At 41.6% G+C, this 22,514-nt stretch overlaps 1 protein-coding gene across 7 annotated transcripts in view; it reads left to right on the top strand.

Annotated features, from left to right (window-relative positions):
* CNOT4 (CCR4-NOT transcription complex subunit 4) overlaps window positions 1–22,514 on the top strand; it is an 85,081-nt gene that overhangs the window by 35,300 nt on the left and 27,267 nt on the right. For 2 of the 7 annotated variants that reach the window (XM_066633286.1, XM_066633282.1), the window contains 8 exons: window positions 1,232–1,429; window positions 2,274–2,360; window positions 4,364–4,465; window positions 4,728–4,853; window positions 10,057–10,190; window positions 13,419–13,574; window positions 20,113–20,170; window positions 20,399–20,648. In XM_066633286.1, the coding sequence (XP_066489383.1) occupies window positions 1,232–1,429; window positions 2,274–2,360; window positions 4,364–4,465; window positions 4,728–4,853; window positions 10,057–10,190; window positions 13,419–13,574; window positions 20,113–20,170; window positions 20,399–20,648 (1,111 nt within the window). The remainder of the gene's footprint in view (window positions 1–1,231; window positions 1,430–2,273; window positions 2,361–4,363; window positions 4,466–4,727; window positions 4,854–10,056; window positions 10,191–13,418; window positions 13,575–20,112; window positions 20,171–20,398; window positions 20,649–22,514) is intronic. The other 5 variants (XM_066633285.1, XM_066633281.1, XM_066633283.1 and 2 more) reach the window with 3 other exon arrangements.

The raw sequence follows: 22,514 nt of genomic DNA, 5'->3' as shown, positions 1-22,514 counted from the left end.
GCAGCCAGAGCAGCTACCAGAGAAGTGCGTTATCAAAGACAAACTACTGAACCCAAGCAACCTGTTGCTTAGAGCAGAGGTTTTCCGGATGTGATATACAGATCTCTGTGACCCATAGAAACGTATCTGGACTTCCACAATGAGAAGATAAATAATGGGAACTTGCCTACTGTTACTAGTTTTTTCTTTGAACTTCCCAAAGCAGTTAAGTGTTGGACATGTTTGTGAAGTGTAATAATGAGATTTAACAGGTCTTGCTGGAACAAACTGCACACCTTAAAAAGCATCCCAGTGTTGCAGGGATCTACCTTTCTTTTTTTTACATATGTTAGAAAGTCATCATGTGCCACCAATATGTATGCAATAAAATATCCTCTGCAGTGGGTAGAGGTTCTTCATTTAAACTCTGATGTGGAAGGAGCTTGCTGAGGAAAATAGTGATGAAAGCCAGAAGTATGACTGGGATTGCAATGCAGATAGAGAATTTAGCCTTTGACAGAAACTTCTACGTGTATTACAAAGCTTTGAAAATGCCTACCAAAGTAGTAGGTGAAACGTTAGGTGAGAACAGCTTTATTTGACTGCAGCCTATCAGCCCACATATTATTCATTTCAATGTTAAGTCTTTCTGTTTTGTAAAAAATTGTTACATAGAGAATAACCTCAAAAAGACATCTGCCTGTAGCTCACAGCCAAAAATGATTCATGCAGAGGTTGGATGGCAGATTTGCACCACCATTTCTGCAACCTCTTGTGTGCCACAGCTCTTATTCTGCATTCCTATGAAGTTATTGCACATCAATGACGCATTTTGCCACACCATAATTTCAGGAAAATTAAATTTCCCTCATAATCTAAACTGTTCACAAATTAGGGGGCTGAATTTTAGGCTATGTGGTGACATCTGTCACTATTGAGAACATGGGCTCTTGAGAGAGGTTGCACGTGGATGCTGAGAAGGTAGTTTGCATAAATATGCTTGATTTGGCTAGGGATTTGATAGGGAGCTGTTGAAAAAAAGAAATGGAGAATAATTGAGGTTATTTGTGTATTATACTGGTACTGAGGCTGCATGCCTGCACACTATTGGGGGGGGGTCCCATTGAACATAATGGGACTCATTTCTGAGTAAACGTATGTAGGCTTACACTGTAATTACCTTTCTAGGATTGGAAGAATAGTTTTAGTTTAAAAAAAAATCTATGACTTAATTAGCTTTTTTTAAAATTAGCCATATCCAGAAGATCCTGCAGTGTACAAACCACTCTCTCAAGAAGAACTGCAAAGGATAAAAAATGAAAAGAAACAGAAGCAAAACGAGAGGAAACAGAAGATATCAGAGAATCGTAAACATCTGGCAAGTGTACGGGTTGTACAGAAGAATCTTGTCTTTGTAGTAGGCTTATCACAGCGTCTAGCAGACCCAGAGGTAAGCAGTTGTTGGAGCTTTGCTCTTTAGACACAGCAAATGTATTCTTATTAAATGGCTACTGTAGGTCTCACTGGTGCCAAATTAGTTTTTGTTCCATTGGAACTTGCATTTCCAATAATTCAGTCATTTTCATGCTGAGTTTACAGTGTGTTTCTGTAATACTGAGCTTCTCTGGTTCATCAAAGTATTGTCATGGAGCATCTTCTTATACTGTCTTTAACATAATGCTAGCTATCTATGCATTGTGTCTTATAAAGGTAGATATGCATATGTCTTCCTGTCAGCTTCTCCAGGTCAGGGACATTAGTATAAGATATTGTCAGAATTCAGGAAAGTGAAGAACCCCTTGTTCTTCTAGAGTTGGCAGAGCAGCCAAATGACTAGCTCTCATTTCATCTAGCTCCCGTCTTGACTGATTTAGACAGAAGCCTACCTATCCAACTATATTCTGATGATTTGAGCAAGGAAAGCAGTTGATACTCGGGTATATACTACAATACTTCCCTTTCTATGAACAGACAAGGAATTTCAGTTTCTTACTGTCCAGATTCTTACTTTAAGGTTTGCTTACCACTACAGTATTGTATGTAGATCTGTAGCTGCCTCTATAATAAGGAGAACCACATAGCCATATTTCTCTGTTTTCTTTAATTTAAATATGTTTCAAAGCCACCAAAAATAGTTTCAGTGCAATTCTATGAATGTCAACTCAGAAGTAAGACCCTGAGACTTACTTCCAGGTACATGTGTAGGATTGCAGCCTAAATGAAACAGATGTTCAGTGTTGGTAGTTTCTTGTCAGTACTACCTTTAGATCAGTTAATTTTATTTCTTCATGCAGGTTTTGAAAAGGCCAGAATATTTTGGGAAATTTGGTAAAATACACAAAGTTGTCATCAACAACAGCACATCATATGCAGGCTCACAGGTAAGATATATTCTCTCTTGTTCTGTTCAAAAGGCGAGTTTTTGAACTGCTGGAATCCAGTTACAGTGAAATCTAGGCAATTTGAAGTCTGGTCCAACAGGATGTGGGTCCAGGAGCAAGCTGTATATTTTTTATACTCACCTTTTCCATGTCTACACCCATCACATGCTTGGGTTGAACTGACATCTGTTCAGCTTATTAATTCACAGTTTCTTGTGATATCCAAACCATGAACCTATGGTTTAAGCCAGGGGTTTCAAACTCATTTCATACAGAGGGCCAAATAGCATTCATGATGCTTGCTGAGGGCCAAAAGTGATGTCATTAGGCAGGAAGTGATGTCATTAAACAGTTCATGACCAAAAACAAGCACTTTTTCTCACTTGGGAACTCATTAGCTGCAAATGGCAGAAGAGAAAATATACATACCTTGATCATATTCAAGATATGGGAGAGCTCAATTTTCATGTGGGCTGCCTTTTCAGCAGTAACACCTCAGCATGGCTCAGCAGCTGAGAGCCTGAGGGCTGGATAAAAAGCTTCCACGGGCTACATCCGGCCCCCGGGCCTTATGTTTGCCACCCCTGGTTTAAGCTCTCTGAGTAATTTCGGATGCCTACAGTTTAACAGACTGGTTCGTGGGGAGCACTCAAACTGCAGTTTCCCTGGTCAAGGAGGGGCATTCTGTGCAGATGGGTTAGCCCCTCACCCAGTCACGAGATAGGGCCAGTCAGAACTTGTGACTCCACACATTGGGCTCCCACTCTTCCAAGCTGGGCCTGCCAAACTGCAGTTTCCTAGTTCAAACATCACAGTAAACTGGTTTAACATACTAGGAAGTTTTCAATTGAGTTGGGTATGCAATGGGAGGAGTGGGGAACATTCCTGGGAGGAATGGGGAACAGGTGGCATGCCTGTATTCCAATCTTCATGAACTAATAATCAGTATCCAATGAATTCTATAACCCAGAACATTTGTCAGTAAACTAAAAAAGAAACTAAATTCTGCAGTCAGAATAAGTTCAAATTAAAGGTCTTGTATAATTATAATTATTTCTGTGATGTTGTATATCCATATACAGAAATACCTTGACTTTCGTCCACTCGATTTTCTTATGGTTTTCTTTTATTTGTGTTGGGTTCACATGTATTCACGTGTTGTTTAATTGCAAGCTAAATAAGGCTATGTTTTGACATTCATCCAGTGTTGACTTTCATCCATGCTCTGGCCAGACAAACATGCTAGGATTGCTGTATATACATACATATGTATATCTGTATATGACTCTGAAGTGGCCCCCTTACTGATGTGTCTTTCTCATTTGTTCTGTTTGCAGTAGGACCTGTTTAAATGTCCTCTTTATATCTATTCAGATGTGTACCATTCCATTTTTAAATGTCTCGTGATTTGCTGGAGAAATCTGTCCTACAATTCATTCTAAGCATGATCATTTTGACTTCTGGGTTTACAAGGCTTTGGTGTGTTAGTGATATCAAATCTTGATGTAAACTCTTAATGCTGTAATCTTGTGCGTCAGGTGGACACTCTTAATATCCTGCTAATGTTAGGATTTATTAAACTTAAAAGATGCTGTTGTTTTCCTTTAAAGTTGTATGCTTGATAGGATCATTAAATTACATAGAACATTTTTGCTTTCAGAAGTTGGGTTCACCTCTGGAAGTAAAACAAAGATTGTAAGGAAAACAGGAAATCTAATTGCCCAGTGAGAGGAATGTTTGGATGATTATGATGGTCTCATTTTTATGACTGTCTTGCCAAATTGTACAGTAAAAAGAGGCACTGTCCTTAGCAGTAGTCTGCTGAGTAGTTGCCAGTGCGAATTTCACTTTAGCCACAGCTATAATTGCATTTATATAAATGGAATCTGTTGTGAAAGAGTTTGCTTTCAAAGCGTATTTCTGTAAATTCTTGATTATTTGACCCTTTATGTCAATGTTCAACTGTTTTAGAACCGTGAATAACTTTTTTTTTTTAATTCTAGGGTCCAAGTGCAAGTGCTTATGTAACCTATATCCGTTCAGAAGACGCACTCAGAGCCATACAGTGTGTCAATAATGTGGTGGTAGATGGAAGAACACTTAAGGTAATACTCCTTTATAAGAATTTTGGAAGTGTTTACAGTGCTAGAGGAATAATGTTCCTATACAATTCAGCTACATAGGATAATAGTCCCATACGACATTCTTTATGGATTGTATGTTCGACTTGTGGTGTTTAGTGCCCATCCAGTAGCTGAGCCCATGTTCTCTAAAAATGAACTTTAAAATAGCTGTAAAAGTCAGGTTCACTTCAGCAGTATAGTTTCCTGTCCTTCAGAGTTCCTGACATGTGTTGTTTTTCACCAGGCATCTTTAGGTACCACAAAATACTGCAGTTACTTCTTGAAGAATATGCAGTGTCCAAAACCAGACTGTATGTATCTACATGAACTAGGGGATGAAGCAGCCAGTTTCACAAAAGAGGAGATGCAGGTAGGCATGTGGCAATCTATACCACAAATCTTTCTCATGTGTGTACAAATTACTTTAAAAATACCTGGTGCAAAATTTGATTATGATGAAATCTGAAGAAATTGCAGATGGGGAGAAGATAAAAACCTTTGTCAGTACTCAGATTGTGAGCTTTTGTGGTCCTTTGGACCACATCTCTTTGGTGCTTTGGCTTGGTTCTTTGACTTGCATCTCTGACACCTGGGGTCAGTACTCATCTTGTCCTCTGGGCAAGTAATTTTCTTAGTTCCTGCCCTGATCTGTAAAATGGGGGCATAGTGGTGACCACCATGGGTGGGTGTTGAGAAGAAACCATAATAAAGTTTGAAACATTACTTGTGAAGTAGACCCTTGCTGGGTGATGTGTTAGGGGAATTTGGAGGAAAGGTATGGTATTCCCAGCATGAAGATAAGCAAAAGATTATATGGTGGTGGAGGTCGGGCTGGCCATTGCAGGCACAAGAGAGATAGTCGTAGACCTATCCCTTACTCCAAATTTAGGGCCTCTGGTAAGCTACAACCCCACTTATTCATTTAATACACTGCTCAAAACAATAAAGGGAACAACACAATGTCACTCCAAGTCAATCACACTTCTGTGAAATCAAACTGTCCACCTAGGAAGCCACACCGATTGACAATCAAGTTCACATGTTGTTGCACAAATGGAGCAGACAACAGGTGGAAATCATAGGCAAGTAACAAGACACCCCCAGTTAAGGAGTGGTTCTGCAGGTGGTGACCACAGACCACTTCGCAGTCCCTATGCTTTCTGGCTGATGTTTGGGTGACCTTTGAATGCTGGCGGTGCTGTCACTCTAGTGGCAGCATGAGGCGGAGTCTGCAACCCACACAAGTGGCTCAGGTAGTGCAGCTCATCCAGGATCGCACATCAATGCGAGCTGTGGCAAGGAGGTTTGCTGTGTCTGTCAGTGTAGTGTCCAGAGCATGGAGGCGCTACCAGGAGACAGGCCAGTACACCAGGAGACGTGGAGGAGGCTGTAGGAGGGCAACAACCCAGCATCAGGACCGCTACCTCCGCCTTCGTGCCAGGAGGAACAGGAGGAGCACTGCCAGAGCCCTGCAAAATGACCTCCAGCAGGCCACAAATGTGCATGTGTCTGCTCAAACCGTCAGGCTCCATGAGGGTGGTATGAGGGCCCGACATCCACAGGTGGGGGTTGTGCTGACAGCCCGACACCGTGCAGGACGTTTGGCATTTGCCAGAGAACACCAAGATTGGCAACCTCGCCACTGGCGCCCTGTGCTCTTCACAGATGAAAGCAGGTTCACACTGAGCACATGTGGCAGACGTGACAGAGTCTGGAGACGGCAGGGAGAACATTCTGCTGCCTGCAACATCCTCCAGCATGACCGGTTTGGCAGTGGGTCAGTAATGGTGTGGGGTGGCATTTCTTTGGGGGGCCGCACAGCCCTCCATGTGCTCGCCAGAGGTAGCCTGACTGCCATTAGGTACCGAGATGAGATCCTCAGACCCCTTGTGAGACCATATGCTGGCGTGGTTGGCCCTGGGTTCCTCCTAATGCAGGACAATGCTAGACCTCATGTGGCTGGAGTGTGTCAGCAGTTCCTGCAAGATGAAGGCATTGATGCTATGGACTGGCCCGCCCATTCCCCAGACCTGAATCCAATTGAGCACATCTGGGACATCATGTCTCGCTCCATCCACCAGCGCCACGTTGCACCACAGACTGTCCAGGAGTTGGCGGATGCTTTAGTCCAGGTCTGGGAGGCGATCCCTCAGAAGACCCTGAGATCCCTTTAAAAAGGGAAAGAGGGGGGACCCGGGTAACTATAGACCGGTCAGCCTAACATCCATACCGGGTAAGATGGTGGAATGCCTCATCAAAGATAGGATCTCAAAACACATAGACGAACAGGCCTTGCTGAGGGAGAGTCAGCATGGCTTCTGTAAGGGTAAGTCTTGCCTCACGAATCTTATAGAATTCTTTGAAAAGGTCAACAGGCATGTGGATGCGGGAGAACCCGTAGACATTATATATCTGGACTTTCAGAAGGCGTTCGACACGGTCCCTCACCAAAGGCTACTGAAAAAACTCCACAGTCAGGGAATTAGAGGACAGGTCCTCTCACGGATTGAGAACTGGTTGGAGGCCAGGAAGCAGAGAGTGGGTGTCAATGGGCAATTTTCACAATGGAGAGAGGTGAAAAGCGGTGTGCCCCAAGGATCTGTCCTGGGACCGGTGCTTTTCAACCTCTTCATAAATGACCTGGAGACAGGGTTGAGCAGTGAGGTGGCTAAGTTTGCAGACGACACCAAACTTTTCCGAGTGGTGAAGACCAGAAGTGATTGTGAGGAGCTCCAGAAAGATCTCTCCAGACTGGCAGAATGGGCAGCAAAATGGCAGATGCGCTTCAATGTAAGTAAGTGTAAAGTCATGCACATTGGGGCAAAAAATCAAAACTTTAGATATAGGTTGATGGGTTCTGAGCTGTCTGTGACAGATCAGGAGAGAGATCTTGGGGTGGTGGTGGACAGGTCGATGAAAGTGTCAACCCAATGTGCGGCGGCAGTGAAGAAGGCCAATTCTATGCTTGGGATCATTAGGAAGGGTATTGAGAACAAAACGGCTAATATTATAATGCCATTGTACAAATCAATGGTAAGGCCACACCTGGAGTATTGTGTCCAGTTCTGGTCGCCGCATCTCAAAAAAGACATAGTGGAAATGGAAAAGGTGCAAAAGAGAGCGACTAAGATGATTACGGGGCTGGGGCACCTTCCTTATGAGGAAAGGCTACGGCGTTTGGGCCTCTTCAGCCTAGAAAAGAGACGCCTGAGGGGGGGCATGATTGAGACATACAAAATTATGCAGGGGATGGACAGAGTGGATAGGGAGATGCTCTTTACACTCTCACATAATACCAGAACCAGGGGACATCCACTAAAATTGAGTGTTGGGCGGGTTAGGACAGACAAAAGAAAATATTTCTTTACTCAGCGTGTGGTCGGTCTGTGGAACTCCTTGCCACAGGATGTGGTGCTGGCGTCTAGCCTAGACGCCTTTAAAAGGGGATTGGACAAATTTCTGGAGGAAAAATCCATTATGGGGTACAAGCCATGATGTGTATGCGCAACCTCCTGATTTTAGGAATGGGTTAAGTCAGAATGCCAGATGTAGGGGAGAGCACCAGGATGAGGTCTCTTGTTATCTGGTGTGCTCCCTGGGGCATTTGGTGGGCCGCTGTGAGATACAGGAAGCTGGACTAGATGGGCCTATGGCCTGATCCAGTGGGGCTGTTCTTATGTTATTATGAGACTATCCGCCACCTCATCAGGAGCATGCCCAGGCGTTGTAGAGAGGTCATACAGGCACGTGGAGGCCACACACACTACTAAGCCTCATTTTGACTTGCTTTATGGACATTACATCGAAGTTGGATCAGCCTGTTGTGTGTTTTTCCACTTCAATTTTGAGTATGACACCAAACCCATACCTCCATGGGTTAATGAATATGATTTCCATTGATGATTGTTGTGTGATTTTGTTGTCAGCACATTCAACTATGTCAGGAACAAAGTATTTAATAGGAATATTTCGTTCATTCAGATCTTGGATGTGTTAAGTGTTCCCTTTATTGTTTTGAGCAGTGTAAAATCAACTTGATCCAGGATTTAATCCTGGAAGGAGGACACTGACCTGGTGTCTATCATGAAGACCAGGCTGGAGGAGATGGGAGAGGTTAGCTTCTCTCAGCTATGTACACTAGGTTTCCGTGTGCAGCAACAGCCATGGCTACAGGGTGGGGAGGTGGAGTTGCAGTGGCCTATTGGAAGGACATCTGTTCAAGAGTTCACTGGGTGTGAGTGCCTTTGCATTATGCTGAAGGTGTGAGAAAGGATTGAAATTCTGTTGGTGTACAGTGTCTGAGTTGGTAGGGGTGCTCTCAGCAGTGGCATTGCAGTGTCCTCAGATGGTGGTGCTGGGGAATTTCAGTGTCCAAACTTGAGGCTCTGATATAGGTGTGGCTCAGAATTTAATGTCTGGGCCTCTCTCAGTTGATTATGGTCCCTAATGCATGTTGCTGGGTCTGTATAGGATTTGGTGTATACTGTGGGTTGGGGGACAGTGATCTGGTTGAGGATGGACAGATCCCTATCTGGTAGGACTTGGGCTAGTTGTGACTTCTTGCCTCTGCAGAGGCGGGGGACTGATTTGTATGGTCTGGTTCCAGAGGTTAATGGATCCAGTTGGATTCCTGATCACATGGGAGATCAAAATGAAACCATTCGGATGTGGTGTGACCATCAATCAACAATCATGGAACAGATTCAAAAATGCAGGCTCTGTTGGTTTGGCCATATTTGCAGAATGGATACCATCTGGGTTTCAAGCAAACTTCTTTAGCAATAGCGACCTGACAGCTGGAATACCCAGCAAAAGGCACCAAAGCAAAAGGCACCAAAGAAAACATGGCTAAAACATAGAAGAAGATTTAAAAACCAGTGATTGCCCATTGATACAGCTAGAATCATTGCCATGGATTGTAATGAATGGAAGGGTATTGTGATTCATGCATCAAAACCTGTGGTACCTACAGCAGCATATTGGCTCAGAAGACAACCTGTCTTCCCAGATGCCAGCTGAAGGAATAAAGGAAAGGATTCTTGATGGTTCTGGGGGAATTTACTGCTGCCAGGGTTGGGCAACTCATCTGCAGCTTTAGTCAACTTCAGGAATGAGGAAATAGCTAGAGTGGTAAATGAAATTTTTCCTGTGCAGCCTCTGCCCTGTCGTAGAACTTCAATGGCTCCTTGACTTACTGAGGAGTTGTAGGCAATGAAATGACTAGGCAGGTGTTTCTGGGCCCTTGAGCACATTTCAGAGCTTACTCCTTAGTATTAATGGCAGCAAAGAAGGTTTTTTCCCTCTGCTACCATTATGTTGCAGAGTGTTGTCTAGCTTTGCTTTTTCCATATTGTGCAGGAATTGTTGCATCTGGCCTAGCAATGCATGACAATTATTTGATCGCTCACTGTGTTGATTTTGCTAGGCACTTGTTGGATAAAATCACATGTATCTCCCATGATTCAAGGAATGTAGGTTTATATTACCTACTGTGTGTGAACATATAAAGTTGCCTTCTACCTAGTCGGACTGCTGATCAGTTTAGCCTAGTATTCAACCTTTTTCTACCCCAGGCCGGTAAGCATCAGGAATATGAACAGAAGTTACTTCAAGAATTGTACAAGTTAAACCCCAACTTCCTCCAGTTGTCTACAAATGCCGTTGACAAGAACAAGAACAAACTGACTTCACTGCAGAGGTATGATGTGTAAGTACAGGTTCTCTGCCAGTGCTTTTATTTCAGTTTCCATCGAACTCCCCTTTTTCTCACACTCTGCTTCACTGTCTTTACTGCTTAAGCCGGCACACAGCATCTTACTACCCTTGCGTCATTATATAGTTGCATGCAGCATTTTTAAACAACTGCTAGTGTGACTATTTTCTTAAATGAGAGGCTGCTTCTGCTAGTGAAAACGTTGTCTTAATACTTGTGTCACAAAATCTTATCAGTATGTGCATAATGCAATCGTTATTATGATGACCAGTATGAATTTATCTAGGATTCAGCAACTGTTCATGCAGCATTAGTGTTGTGAAATTAGCAAGGTATGTGTTTAAATTGGAGATATCCACATATGATTATTTAATTTTAAATACAATGCCAGGTTAATACTAAAATATAAGCAGCTTGATTCAGCTTTGCTTCTAGAAGGCAAGAATGCCACAAAGCGTTATCTGGAAGACAAGATTAATCTTAATGTAAAAGTTCTGACTTGGTACCTTAGATGAATCATGTGCACATGCTATTTGTGTTGGCCACTAATATTCAGAATGCAGTTTCTGATATGCTAACAAGAAGTCGCTGACTTCTTTTTACACCATCTTCTAGTTAAGCTCAGTAACAATGCTAAGTGGCTATCTGTAAAAATTTAATTTGCAGAAGTGCCATAATCATGACGTGTAGTAATTTTGCTGTTTGCAAGATGTCTTTTGAATTAAAATGATTGTTGCACTAGATCACATCCAGCTAAGTCTCTTCATCCAGTAATAGTCAAAGAGAAATCCACTTGAATGAATGGGAAAATAATCTGAATGAATTTCTGTGTGTGGTGACCATAGTAAATGAGTGGGCAAGAGAGCTTTTTTCTTGCAAGCTTTCAAACAAGCTTTGAGAGCAGCTTTACTCACACTCCCAGACTAATTCCATTTGGTCTCCTACTAAAGTTCTCTGGATCAGAATTATATCTAAATCAAGAACATGAAGTATCTTGTAGCTAAGGGAGCTGACAAGGGTACCTGTGTAATTAGAAGTCTAGTTTTTCTTCTTGTATCCTTTTAGCAAATGTTGATTTGGACATTTTGGGCTTACTTTTGTGTCATTTTGTGGTCATCTCATTTGGATGATGATGGCTTCAAACAAGCTCTGGCTCTAGTGCATTAGTGTGAGCTTCAAGAGTTGTACCATGGAAACAAACCAAATACCATTCAAGCTTCAAGTGAAACAGTGTTTCAGAGTGGTCTGAGATCCCATGGGGCTGGAGTCCCTCTGTAAGGAAAAACAGCTATCAAGCAGTGCATTATTACTTCTGAAATGGCAACAGGAAATGGCAACTGGCAGTTTCAACATTAGGAATTCATCTGGCACTTTCATGATCATTTTTTAGAAAAAGGTCCCAGGTGAATCTTTGATGCCCATTTATTTGGCCTGTAGATTAAAGTGGGAATTGACTTAATTTTGCTGGTGTATGTTGCCTGGATTGCTTCTCCTCTCTCAACAATTTTTTAGCTCTTCACTGACATAAATGTCATTTTAGAAATTTTAGGTTTCTGATCTCCTGACTTCTTGGATATGTTTCTTTAGTTTGGCACTGTTTTAAGCATTGAATCTAACAAGGCAGTATATGATTTTCCATGATTTTAATTCTTAAGCATATAGAATTCAGCTTTGTTTCTGAAATGTACCATCCAAGTAGCACAGAAAGAAGGCTTTTAAGTCAAAATGGAAGCTGTAACTGCTGCCAGAGAAGATCTCTTCTTTTTCATACTTGCTATGTTGTGCAAGTCTTTGAACAAGTTATCTTTCATTGGTCTGTAGCAGCAGCTGCCAAATCCTGACCACAGGCTGGATCTGGTGCCTGACGTGATTCTTCCTCCCCGGTGAACTTCCCTGGGGGTCTTGCTGTTTCACTGCAGATCACCCCTGACCTTCACACTGGTCAATCTCTTCCTGGGTCTGTCATCCTGGCAGGCTTTGCACCTGGATTTCTGGGCATGCGTGGCTGGCAATAGGGAGGCCCCCCCCAGGCAGAACGGTAAGAGGTGTCTGCCCCAGGGACGCCTTTACTTATGTGTGGGACTCCGCTTTATTCTGGTCTACAGCAAAAGCTGCTACTTCCTGATTTCATGTGCTCATAGGCAGTAACTCTTAATGTTGTACAGAAGTAACCAACCATAAGTTCACGCACCAACCTTAAAACCTGAAAAAGGAACAGAGATTTAGACAGCAGCCTATTCCATATGGCTATGGACTTTGCAATAAAAAACAGGATACTTTGGGTCAAAAAACAGGGTAATCACATGACAAAACTTTGTTCTCAGCATGGTGAAATGGAACAGTGGATTTACCTTTTTGCAGTTTCTGACATATAAGAACTAACTCAGAAAGCTACATGGATAGATGAGAAATTGTGAACGAAGAATTTAGTGAAACTGTTTAAATCAATGGCTTGATTGGTTTTTTAGAAACTGTTTTGTGTGTTTCTTCCTGACACATTTTGAGAACCCATAAATTTATTGCATAACATGGAATGACTGGTAAGGCAAAGAATTTGCTTTCAGAAAGATATGAGGATGTGTAAAAAAGCTCTGTCATATCCAAGAAAATTACAGTACTGAATAGCCTTGATTTTTGTAGGAATGGTGCTTTCCCAAAGTTATAGAGAGAAACTAAGCGTTTGGTTTCTACATACAAAACCCAGCACCAATATCTGTTTGGAGATTTAGTTGCCTATTTCAGTTTACTCAGGCTCTCAAAAATTTTTCCATATTAAAGGAATCTTATTTAGTAAGCATTGTTTATATTAGATGGATTTGGTTCAAATGTTTGAAACAAGAGGAACTGAACATTGGTGAGCTGAATGTTTTTACTTCAAAATTGTACCACAGTTCTGGCTTCGTGTTGTTCAGTGTGGGAAAAATTCCTCAAGGACATTGTGGAAATACAGCATATTCACTCAACGGTCAGGTCTAATTCATAATATTAGACCATCATGTCTTGGTGATCAGGCTCACCTAAATTATACAAATGTGTGATCAGTCTGCCTGGTGCAAGAAATGGAGTCTTAACTCCACAATCTTAACTGCAGACACTAAAATTTGTTTTGAAGACCTCCTTATTCCTCTGAACCGTTATGGCATGAGGAATAACTTCCCCAGTGTTTCAGTTTTAAGACTTTCTTCATAACTTGAACTCTCTTTTGCTCTCACCTCTTTCCAGACCCAACAGTAATAACAAAGATGCCTGGCCATCATTACAGAGTTCAAGTAAATCAGTCAACGGCTTAACAATGGAACACAGGAAAACGCCTCCTATTTTAGAAAATGGCACAGACCCAGAACACATGACTCCAGATGGTCCAGATTCAGATTTCGGGTAATTGTGCTGCCTTTTATACTTTAGTTAGTTTTTCTTTCTCTCTCACTGATGTGGAGGGATGATTTTTCTAGCCTCTGTCAGGAGAGCTGGATTCAAATTCTGATTAGGTTACAAATTAAAATGATTAACCTGAACTTCTAGGAAGTGCTTAAATCTGTTGGGGTGGGGTGGGTGAACTGCCACTTGTTTCCCAAAGGGCAGTTTGTTCAGGATAGGCCTGTGTCTGTGTTAACAGGTGATTATTAAAGGTAAAGGTTGCAAATAGAGCAAAACACCTTAAACAATTGCCTTCTGGGTCAGTGTTCTAGCAAAGCACATACCTCATCTCAATAAAACTATAATATTGTATACTAGAAATTATTAGCTTTTAGGAGGCCTTTAGTTGACTGGTTTGAATGCTGTGAACTGTGTTGGCAAATCTTAATATTTTCTGCTTTTCATCCACATACATTAGTGTTAATAGGTATGATAAGCAAGACATCAGAATGAGAGGCAGCACCATTTTAATGATCAAGTATCCATATATATCCATGTGTGTATTCTACATATTGCTAGTCTGCTTTCCCACTTCTTAAGACCTTTGGATCTGATTATAATAATGTAAGAACTTACATCGTAAAACAGCACTGAGGGACTTTGAACGTGTTCAACCCAAAGTGTTCCTCGTTTTGTAGCACCTCTAAACTGTCTTCAGTTATGCAGCCTAACTGGGGAAGTTCTAAGGCAGCATTTCTCATCCAGTGGTACCTGTAACCACCGGTGGTACTTGATGAGGTGTCCAATGGTACGCATGGGACCGCTGGACCCCCGTCACCTGACAGTGAAACCAGCGACACAAGGTGACAAGCAGCAGGAGGATTGGTTAGATGGGCAGAGCATGTGCTTTTCACATGCTCGAAAAGCCCTCCAGTTCGCCCTGAGCCTCTTACTAGTGTTTGTCATCTTGCTGTGTTAAGATGTACTCTTGCAGTGTAGAAGGTTCTTTTGTATGTTCCAGTCTCAGCAGCACATCTGTAATATGTGGTGGTGGGGTAGAACTATATCAGACACTTAGCCCACATATTTCCTATTTAGACATTACTGGTATGTAGAATAATCAGACCATGGGGAAGTTGTTTCCATGTTGCATCAGTAATGTATGAACTGGACCTCAAGCTTATTAAAGCCAGCTGAATACTCTGTAATTCAGTACAAGAGCAAGAACTATTACTTCCCATCTGTATTGAACTACCGGCAAAGTTTGAATAGTTTGGGAAATGCGGCTTGGATGGAAAAACCTTTGTTCATTTTGCAGCAGAACATCCTGTGGTCCTTTAGTCTAGCTCTTTTCAGAAGCAAGTAGTCTATTTTAGGTTTTCCTCTGAAGATGGATATGACACTACTGGAACTTTAGTGAAGCATCTGAACCTCTGTCAGGTTCTTTTGTTGTTGTTGGCTATGATTTGTACATACCTATGAAAACCACTTCAAGGGTGTTCTTTGTGTCTGTAGGCGAGGTTAAACTGGACATAATCGGCATATACACAGGGCCTTTCTATGCAGTGCTTTCGTCTCTTGTGCCCCCTTTCGCCCTGCCGCCCAAAGAAATTTCTCTGAAGGCCGGGGAACCTCCAAAAGTGGATTCAACATGTATCAAAATGACTAAGGCCCCAGTCCTGTCCTATCCAATTTCCAGCACTGATAAACCGTGCCAGTGGGACATGCACTGCATCCTCCAGTGGGAGAGGGGCAGTAATGGAGGTCTCATCAAGATAAGGGAACACTGGTTCCATTACCTCAGGGCTGCATTATGGTTGCATCAGTGCTGGAAAGTTGGATAGGTTTGGGCCCTCAGTTGGGAAGAAGAATTGACAACTCCTCCCCCATGAGTATATACACTTTCTGTCACATGTGGATCTCTTTGGGTCCTAGCCTGAACCAGATTTTCCATTTGCAGCACACTGCTGTGTCAGTTTGAGATTCCCATTGATCAGGTGAGGGGCCTTGAACATTTGGGCAGCCACTTACGATGCAACTATTCTGTGGTCAGAGTGCAGAATTGTTGTTTTTTAAAAAAAAAATAGCTTGAATATTCTGCCTGAGCCATTCATTGTGTCTATTGATTATTAAATCTTGAGCATAAACAAGACATTCTGCTTGACTTAGCTTAGCCTCTTACTTGTATTACTTGTATCACATACTTGTATCACTTGTATAAGTGATAATGTAACAAAAACTTATATTTTTCCTACCTCTGGGCTTGTGGTAATTTTGCACTGAGGAATGTCCGTTTTTGTTTTCTTTCCCTGAGTTACCAAGGCTTGATCAGAGTTCTGCCAGAAAGCATAAAATGTAGATTGCAACTTATGTCTAGCAGCAGTTTGAGTTCCAGCTTGGTTCTTGAAGTTTGCTCACACAAACACTCAGTTTGTAGTATAGTTATTTGTGTGATTTCCTGTTAATATGATTAGATTCCATTGAGATTGTACGGAGTTTTGCTGTTCAGTCCTGTAGCCCAAACTATGCCTATTTTGAATGACAGGCTCCCGTCCCCCTTAAAAGCTTTTGGTAAATACTGTGCTCCATGTTAGAAGAAATGTATAGCTTTAGGAATTGTCTGTCCTCGGTTACCATTTGGAACCAAGCTAGCCAATGATTTACCTGATCTGTCATTTAACTTTTGGATTAAGAGCCTTTTCTTTTCAGAGTGAATAGGAATAGGGGCCTGTGTTGGCTCAGAGCACCCTCTGAGTTATGCTCCTAGTTAGACACACCAAGTTCTCAGAATATCCCCCACTGACACACGGCTGACATTGTTGACTTAGGGATCTGCAAACATCCACCAACCTGTGTGCTGGGGTGGTTCCACACATCTCTTCAGTTGCTTCTCTTAAATCAGGGGTCTCCAAACATTTTGACCAGAGGTCCGCATCAAATATCTGGCACGGTGTTGAGGGCTGGGAAAAAATTTAAATATAAATAAATTAGAGATGGAACTTAGATGAGTGAATAAATGAATGAATGGATTCATTCATTCAAACTCTCTGGCCCTTAGAGCACCCTCCAGATGCAACCAGAGCACAGTTCCAGTCATGTTCAGCCAAGTGGGCCAGGGCCTTTCAGGGGACAAGAGGCTGGCCGCAGGCTGGATTGAGGGTGTCCGTTGGCCTCATCTGGCCCCTGGGCCGGGGTTTGAAGACCCATGTCATAAATCAATGATTTTCAAACAGTGTGCTGTGAAAGCTTTGCAGTTATGCTGTGGGAATTTGGAGCACAGCAGTTGAAAATCACTGGAAAACTCATCTGGGTTCTGTGACTCTGCTTTAGGGTAACTGTCTGCTATTACTACAATGAATTGTATGTCCCTCTAAGGAGCCTACAAAGGAAGAGGGACAGACAATTTGCTATCTCAGGCAGTTGCCCTAAAAACATTGCCACAGAACCTGGAGGAGTCTCCTGGAAGCTGTTAGTGACTTTTGGCGAAGACCATGAGGGTCAGTGTGCTGTAAGAAAAAAAATGTTGAAAATTTCTTCCTTAAGTACTTGTTGCAGGTTTTCTGTCATGTAGTATGTATGAATTAGAGCTCATTAAAATATGTGTAATTTTTGAGACACCCTGTATATCTAAAAGATGTGTGCATCTTTCCAAAATGAAAACATGTACTAATGATACAGGATAGTGTGACCTAAAATAATAGAGAATAATTTAGGTTTTATGTTTACTTTAATTAGCATAAATTCTTATTGGACTTGAGCTAGGTTGCAGTATTATACATATTTTCCAGGGAGTTAGCTTCATTGAAAAGAATGGAACTTACTTCTGAGTAAATATGCAGGGATTGCATTGTTAGTGCAACATTTATGTTTAAGTAATTTTAAGTTTTTATGATATCTTTGTAGAATGATAGAAATTATTTAAAAGTATTATGGAAACTACCTGTCCTCTTGTAGTGCTATTACAAAGTCAAATGCATTTCGTCTGTTGGATCTGATACAGTTTTGCAGGCCTTGCTACCACCCTGTATGAGATGTGTGTAAATATGTGGTTTATTAGTAAGGTTGTGCAGTAAAAATTGCAATATCTGGCACTTGATGATCCGGAAAGCACTATTAATCAGCTCAACGAGCTCACCAGTTCCAACTTTTAGTTGACTACTGTTGCTGCTGACAACTGTGGAGAACTAACATCATCCCCAGTGAAGCTGACAGCTACAACAACAGAGATGTTCTGATATCCAGAAAACTATATCTGGCATCTCCAGGACTAAAGGTTCGCCAGATATAACATATTTAACTGTATCTTGGCTTGTTCTAGGCAAACTTGAAGTATTGGCTCAGCTATACTTGTGGCTCAATCTTTTCCCCTTTCCCAAAGAGAAAATTCACTATGATGATAGCAACCAGTGTGTATTGATATAGGTTGTAAAGTTACAAACAATGACTAAAACTAACACTCTACAACTGATTCCACTTGCTGGGATTTAAGGAAGTCTATGTGGTCAGTTCTGGCCCGCTGATGTTTTGTTATCAGAGTGGTGGTTTCATATGTAGCTGGAGCTTATTCTCCGAGGTGTTTTCAAGAGCTGACTTACATTCAGGTGTTAACTGCTTTTGAATAAAGCAGATCATCCCAGAAAGGATGGTCCTCATTTAGAAAAGACATAGCTAAATATGGCTGACTATCTGAGGATATACCTCTTGCAGGCTATGTACTATATGCTGTGTTTAATACTAGCTCTGCTATGCTTTTCAGGCTCTTTTAAAAAAATTATATCTATTTAAATTGGAACTTTTGTTTGTTCTCTGGAAGATGGAGGCAAAGGTTCTTAATCTGAAACAAAGTTTTTAGTAAACAGGATTGTATACTTGGAGCATGTTCATCCACGAATCTGGCTCAGTGCAGGTCCCTGAGCCCTCTGAAGGTTCATTCCACAGGTTTCCCCAGGCCTCAGAATGCCTTCTATGGTGATAAAACTTCACTTTGCTGAGGGAAACCAGAAGTGGCATTTTTTTTGCCTCTCTGGGCCATTCTGAAGCCTGCAGAGGCAGCAGACGGACACGTGCTGCCTGTGCAGGCTTTTTAAAGCCGCCTGAGGGAGAAAGGGGCAGAAAATCACGAATTTGATTATCCACAATTTTCGGTGTCAGCAAGGGATCAAAGATCAGATCCCCCATGGATGCCGAGGGAGGCCCCCCCATTTAGTTTCTTTAACATGGATCTGCTCAGGATATAAAAACACAGTTCAAGTTTTGCTTTTTAGATTAGAAGCTACCAAATGTTAGTGTGTGTGGTTGCCATATGTTTGCGTCTCCTGGACAGGCACTTCTAAAATCCAGGTGCCTTCCTCTAACTCCTGTTAATGATGGCAGGATCCAAATACATTTTGGAAGCCAAGTTCCTTAGTACTTGAGTGGTAAATAGTTCATTGAAGAAGCTTGAAGTAAGGAAGCTTGGCTAAACTGCTTTCTGCACCACTGTGTGGCCGAGACATGGCTTCTGTGATTTTGAAGGCTGAAAGCAACTCAAGCTAAGCATTGTAACCTTTCCTGAATACTTGCACTTCTTTCTCCAGTAGCTGTCCAGTATATTATTGCATCCTCTACTGCTTGATTTGTCATCAGCATAGTAACAGTTCAGTTGGACTGCAACGCCAACTAGTTTGGTTTTTGGCATCTTTATTTCTCCTAGTGTCTTAAATTATCAATATACTTGAGAATTGCAGCTAGAACTCTGTGTAGGCATACATTTGCAGCTATACTCAGGCAGAACCATGCATTCCAGCATGCATGTGTGATGTGATCCCCTTCAACTTCTAACAGCAACTGACCTGGTCTTTCTCCTTGTCACCATTACCACCTCAGTTCATTCTTCCCCTGGTTTTGCTGTACTATGGTCTCATCCCAACTCCTGTCTTGTCCTTCCCTGGCTCTTTCTGTTATCATTCTAATTTTCTGGTAGATGGTTGGATGGATGGCTGCAGCTTCACTTTTGCTTTCTGTTGCATTTAAGTTTGCTTCAATATTCCCGTGACTAGAAACTGAAAAGACAGGAAAGTAGAATTTCCTTTTCCACTCTGCTAAATTATTTAATGGAGGGTCGGCTCACTAACTTGCTCTTTTATCCTTCTTCCCCTGCCCCCAACTCAGTGTATCAAACAGGAGTATGAGAGTTATTTGGGATCCATTGGCCTTGTTGAACACAAAGCTCTTATGGAACCTGTTGCATAAGCACCAAATTATTTTGTGGGATTGATGATGATAGAAGTGTAGACAATCTTAATTTTTGTGTAGTTCAGGAGCAGGCTGCTTATATGTTTCAGACCTGAATGTACTAAATTGACAACAAAATTTACGAACAGAATTGGCAACAGGATACTTATTGAGCAAATTAGTGAATGGCCAACAATAAATAAATGTTCCTTAATCTTTGTACATTTTTTGTTTAGTGATTTTTAACTCACAGTTCAGGCTATCAAGCTAATATATTCTTCTTGTTGTTGTTCTTGTGTTTTTTTGTTTTTTTGGCATTTACCTAACTGTGTTTCTTTTTCTCTAGCCCTATCGACAAACCTTCAGATTCTCTCAGTATAGGAAACTGTGATAATTCACAACAGGTATGACTTTGGAGAACTAGTGTTACTTAAGTCTTCTGCATGAGATCATTGCTTTTAGGGGAAGCTTTATAGCAGCTGTAATGTAAATTTGTTTCATATCAGTCCAAGTTATAATTCAATTTCATGTCTTGATTTATATGATACTCGTGAAATATTTAGTTTGTCTCAAGTCTTCAGAAAGTGCTATAGAAGAACGTGTTTTATTTTGTGTTGCTCTTTTCCTCTTAGATATCAAATAGCGACACGCCTTCACCACCACCCGGTTTATCAAAATCCAATCCAGTAATCCCCATCAGTTCATCTAATCACAGTGCACGGTCTCCCTTCGAAGGAGCTATAACAGAGTCACAGTCTCTCTTCTCAGACAACTTCCGGCACCCCAACCCAATTCCAAGTGGACTCCCCCCATTTCCCAGCTCCCCACAGACTTCCAATGACTGGCCCATGGCACCAGAACCACAGAGCCTCTTCACATCAGGTATAAATCATATTTACACAAACCGAACACATTATGGCTTAAAATAATATATTTTAACTTTATTTCACCTATAGTTTAGTGCAGTGGTTCTCACCCGCCAGTTTGTATAAACTTTGTGTAAAAGTTTGTGTAAAGGTTGTGTAAAGGAAGGGGAGAGGCAGGAAAGCTATCCCCCGGATTGCATCCCTATGGGGGGGGCAAAGGGGGAGTGCTTTCACTTACTTTATGTAGGTAGGGCTGTAGGAGGTGGGGGGAGCCCTGTGCAGCCCTCCGCAGTGTTCCCCAAGGCTTGGAATTGTCAATAACAGTGGGCGCAAAACACTTCCATTTTGCAGGAGGTGCTTCGCGCCTGCTTTTAGTGAACGTTCCAAGCCTTGGGGAGTGCTGTGGAGGACTGTGCAGGGCTCCCCACACCTCCTGCAACCTGTTGCAACCCTGCATACATAAAGTGAAAGCGCCCCCCCCCCAGCAATGCGATCCTGGGGATTGTGTCGCTGCCCTAACCTCTCCCCCACAAAGACTTACCGAGGGAGTAAAGCTTCCTCAAAGTTTGAGAAACACTGGTTTAGTGCATCAGTTAGATGGTAATGTTGTGTACTCTGATTAAAGCACCTGTGAATCTGATGTCAAAATTAAGGGCCCTGTAATTCTATGTCCCAAAGCTTTCCTGATGAACAGTCCCGTTTCTTTCATAGATGGTAGTAATCTGTGTCAAAGAAATGCAAATTCTGTGCTTTAATTAAATTAAGGAAATGTTTTGTAAATCATGCCTGCTTAATATGATACTTCTCATGTTGTGCTTGGCTGGAAGGGACTATTGATTCCAGTGATTGTCAAGATTAAACAGTGGTTTTTGCTGAAAATTATGTAGTTTCCAGTAAGTAATACTTGCAGCCATTTGCAACAAGGTCGGAATGTTCTGCACTTAAAAAAATGTTTATTGCTTACATAGAAGGAACTTGAAAGGGAAACTCAAGATTATGACATCTTGTTTGTTAAAACATTCTTATTCATCTCTTCTGCCCCACAGTGTGGCCATCAAGATAGTCTCTATTATAAATTGCTTTATATCTGTTGTAAGCTATCAAGTTACTCATAGAATAATACTCATAGGTAGGAGAGAACTCATAGTCCACTCTCCTATCAACCCAGCAGTTTGCCTACCCAAGTCAGCTGCTTAGTCTGACCCTAAAACTGAGCCCCAAATCCAGACCACCTATTAGCAAAATTAGGCAGCACGCCACTTTCCATGGTTTTGAAACCTACAAAATGTTAAGATTGCCATGGCTAGAGGTATTGTTGTTAATAACATGTAAAAACACAAAACACCGCATTTTGGTGTTTTAAGATATTTTAAAAATATATTACTTTTCCAGTTAAAAATAATTCTGTGGCTGCATATGCTAACACTATATCACCTACCTAGCACACTTTTAAAATGCTTAAAATTAATAAAAAATGAAAATTTGGAAGGAGAACTTGTTATAAAAAAACATAACATCACTTTCTGTCTTTTTCATTTTTTTCAAATCATGAAATTAAAAAACAAACAACCCACAATTTTCAAACACTTCTAGCCATGGCTGAGGCACATCACTAGAATTTTAAAAGAATATTGAGTTCACAGTACTTCGACTGAACTGCACATTTGTGGTTGGCTAAAAATCATGTAAATATCACTTAAGTCTACTATGTCTGCATAGCTGACTGCTAATGAAGAATGATATAGCAGTTTCCTGTTTGTGCTTTCCATATTCAATCCCTTTCTTTCTCTTGTATGCATGCATGTGCACTATGGTGGCAAACATTTACCACCTTGGGTGATAAGGGTCCTGTAGCCAATTTTGTATGTGGCACTTGTTCAGA

This window comes from Tiliqua scincoides, chromosome 7, assembly GCF_035046505.1.
Source record: "Tiliqua scincoides isolate rTilSci1 chromosome 7, rTilSci1.hap2, whole genome shotgun sequence".
NCBI lineage: Eukaryota > Metazoa > Chordata > Lepidosauria > Squamata > Scincidae > Tiliqua > Tiliqua scincoides.
The sequence above is the reverse complement of the archived record's forward strand: the minus strand, read 5'-3'. Positions and strand labels throughout refer to the sequence as shown.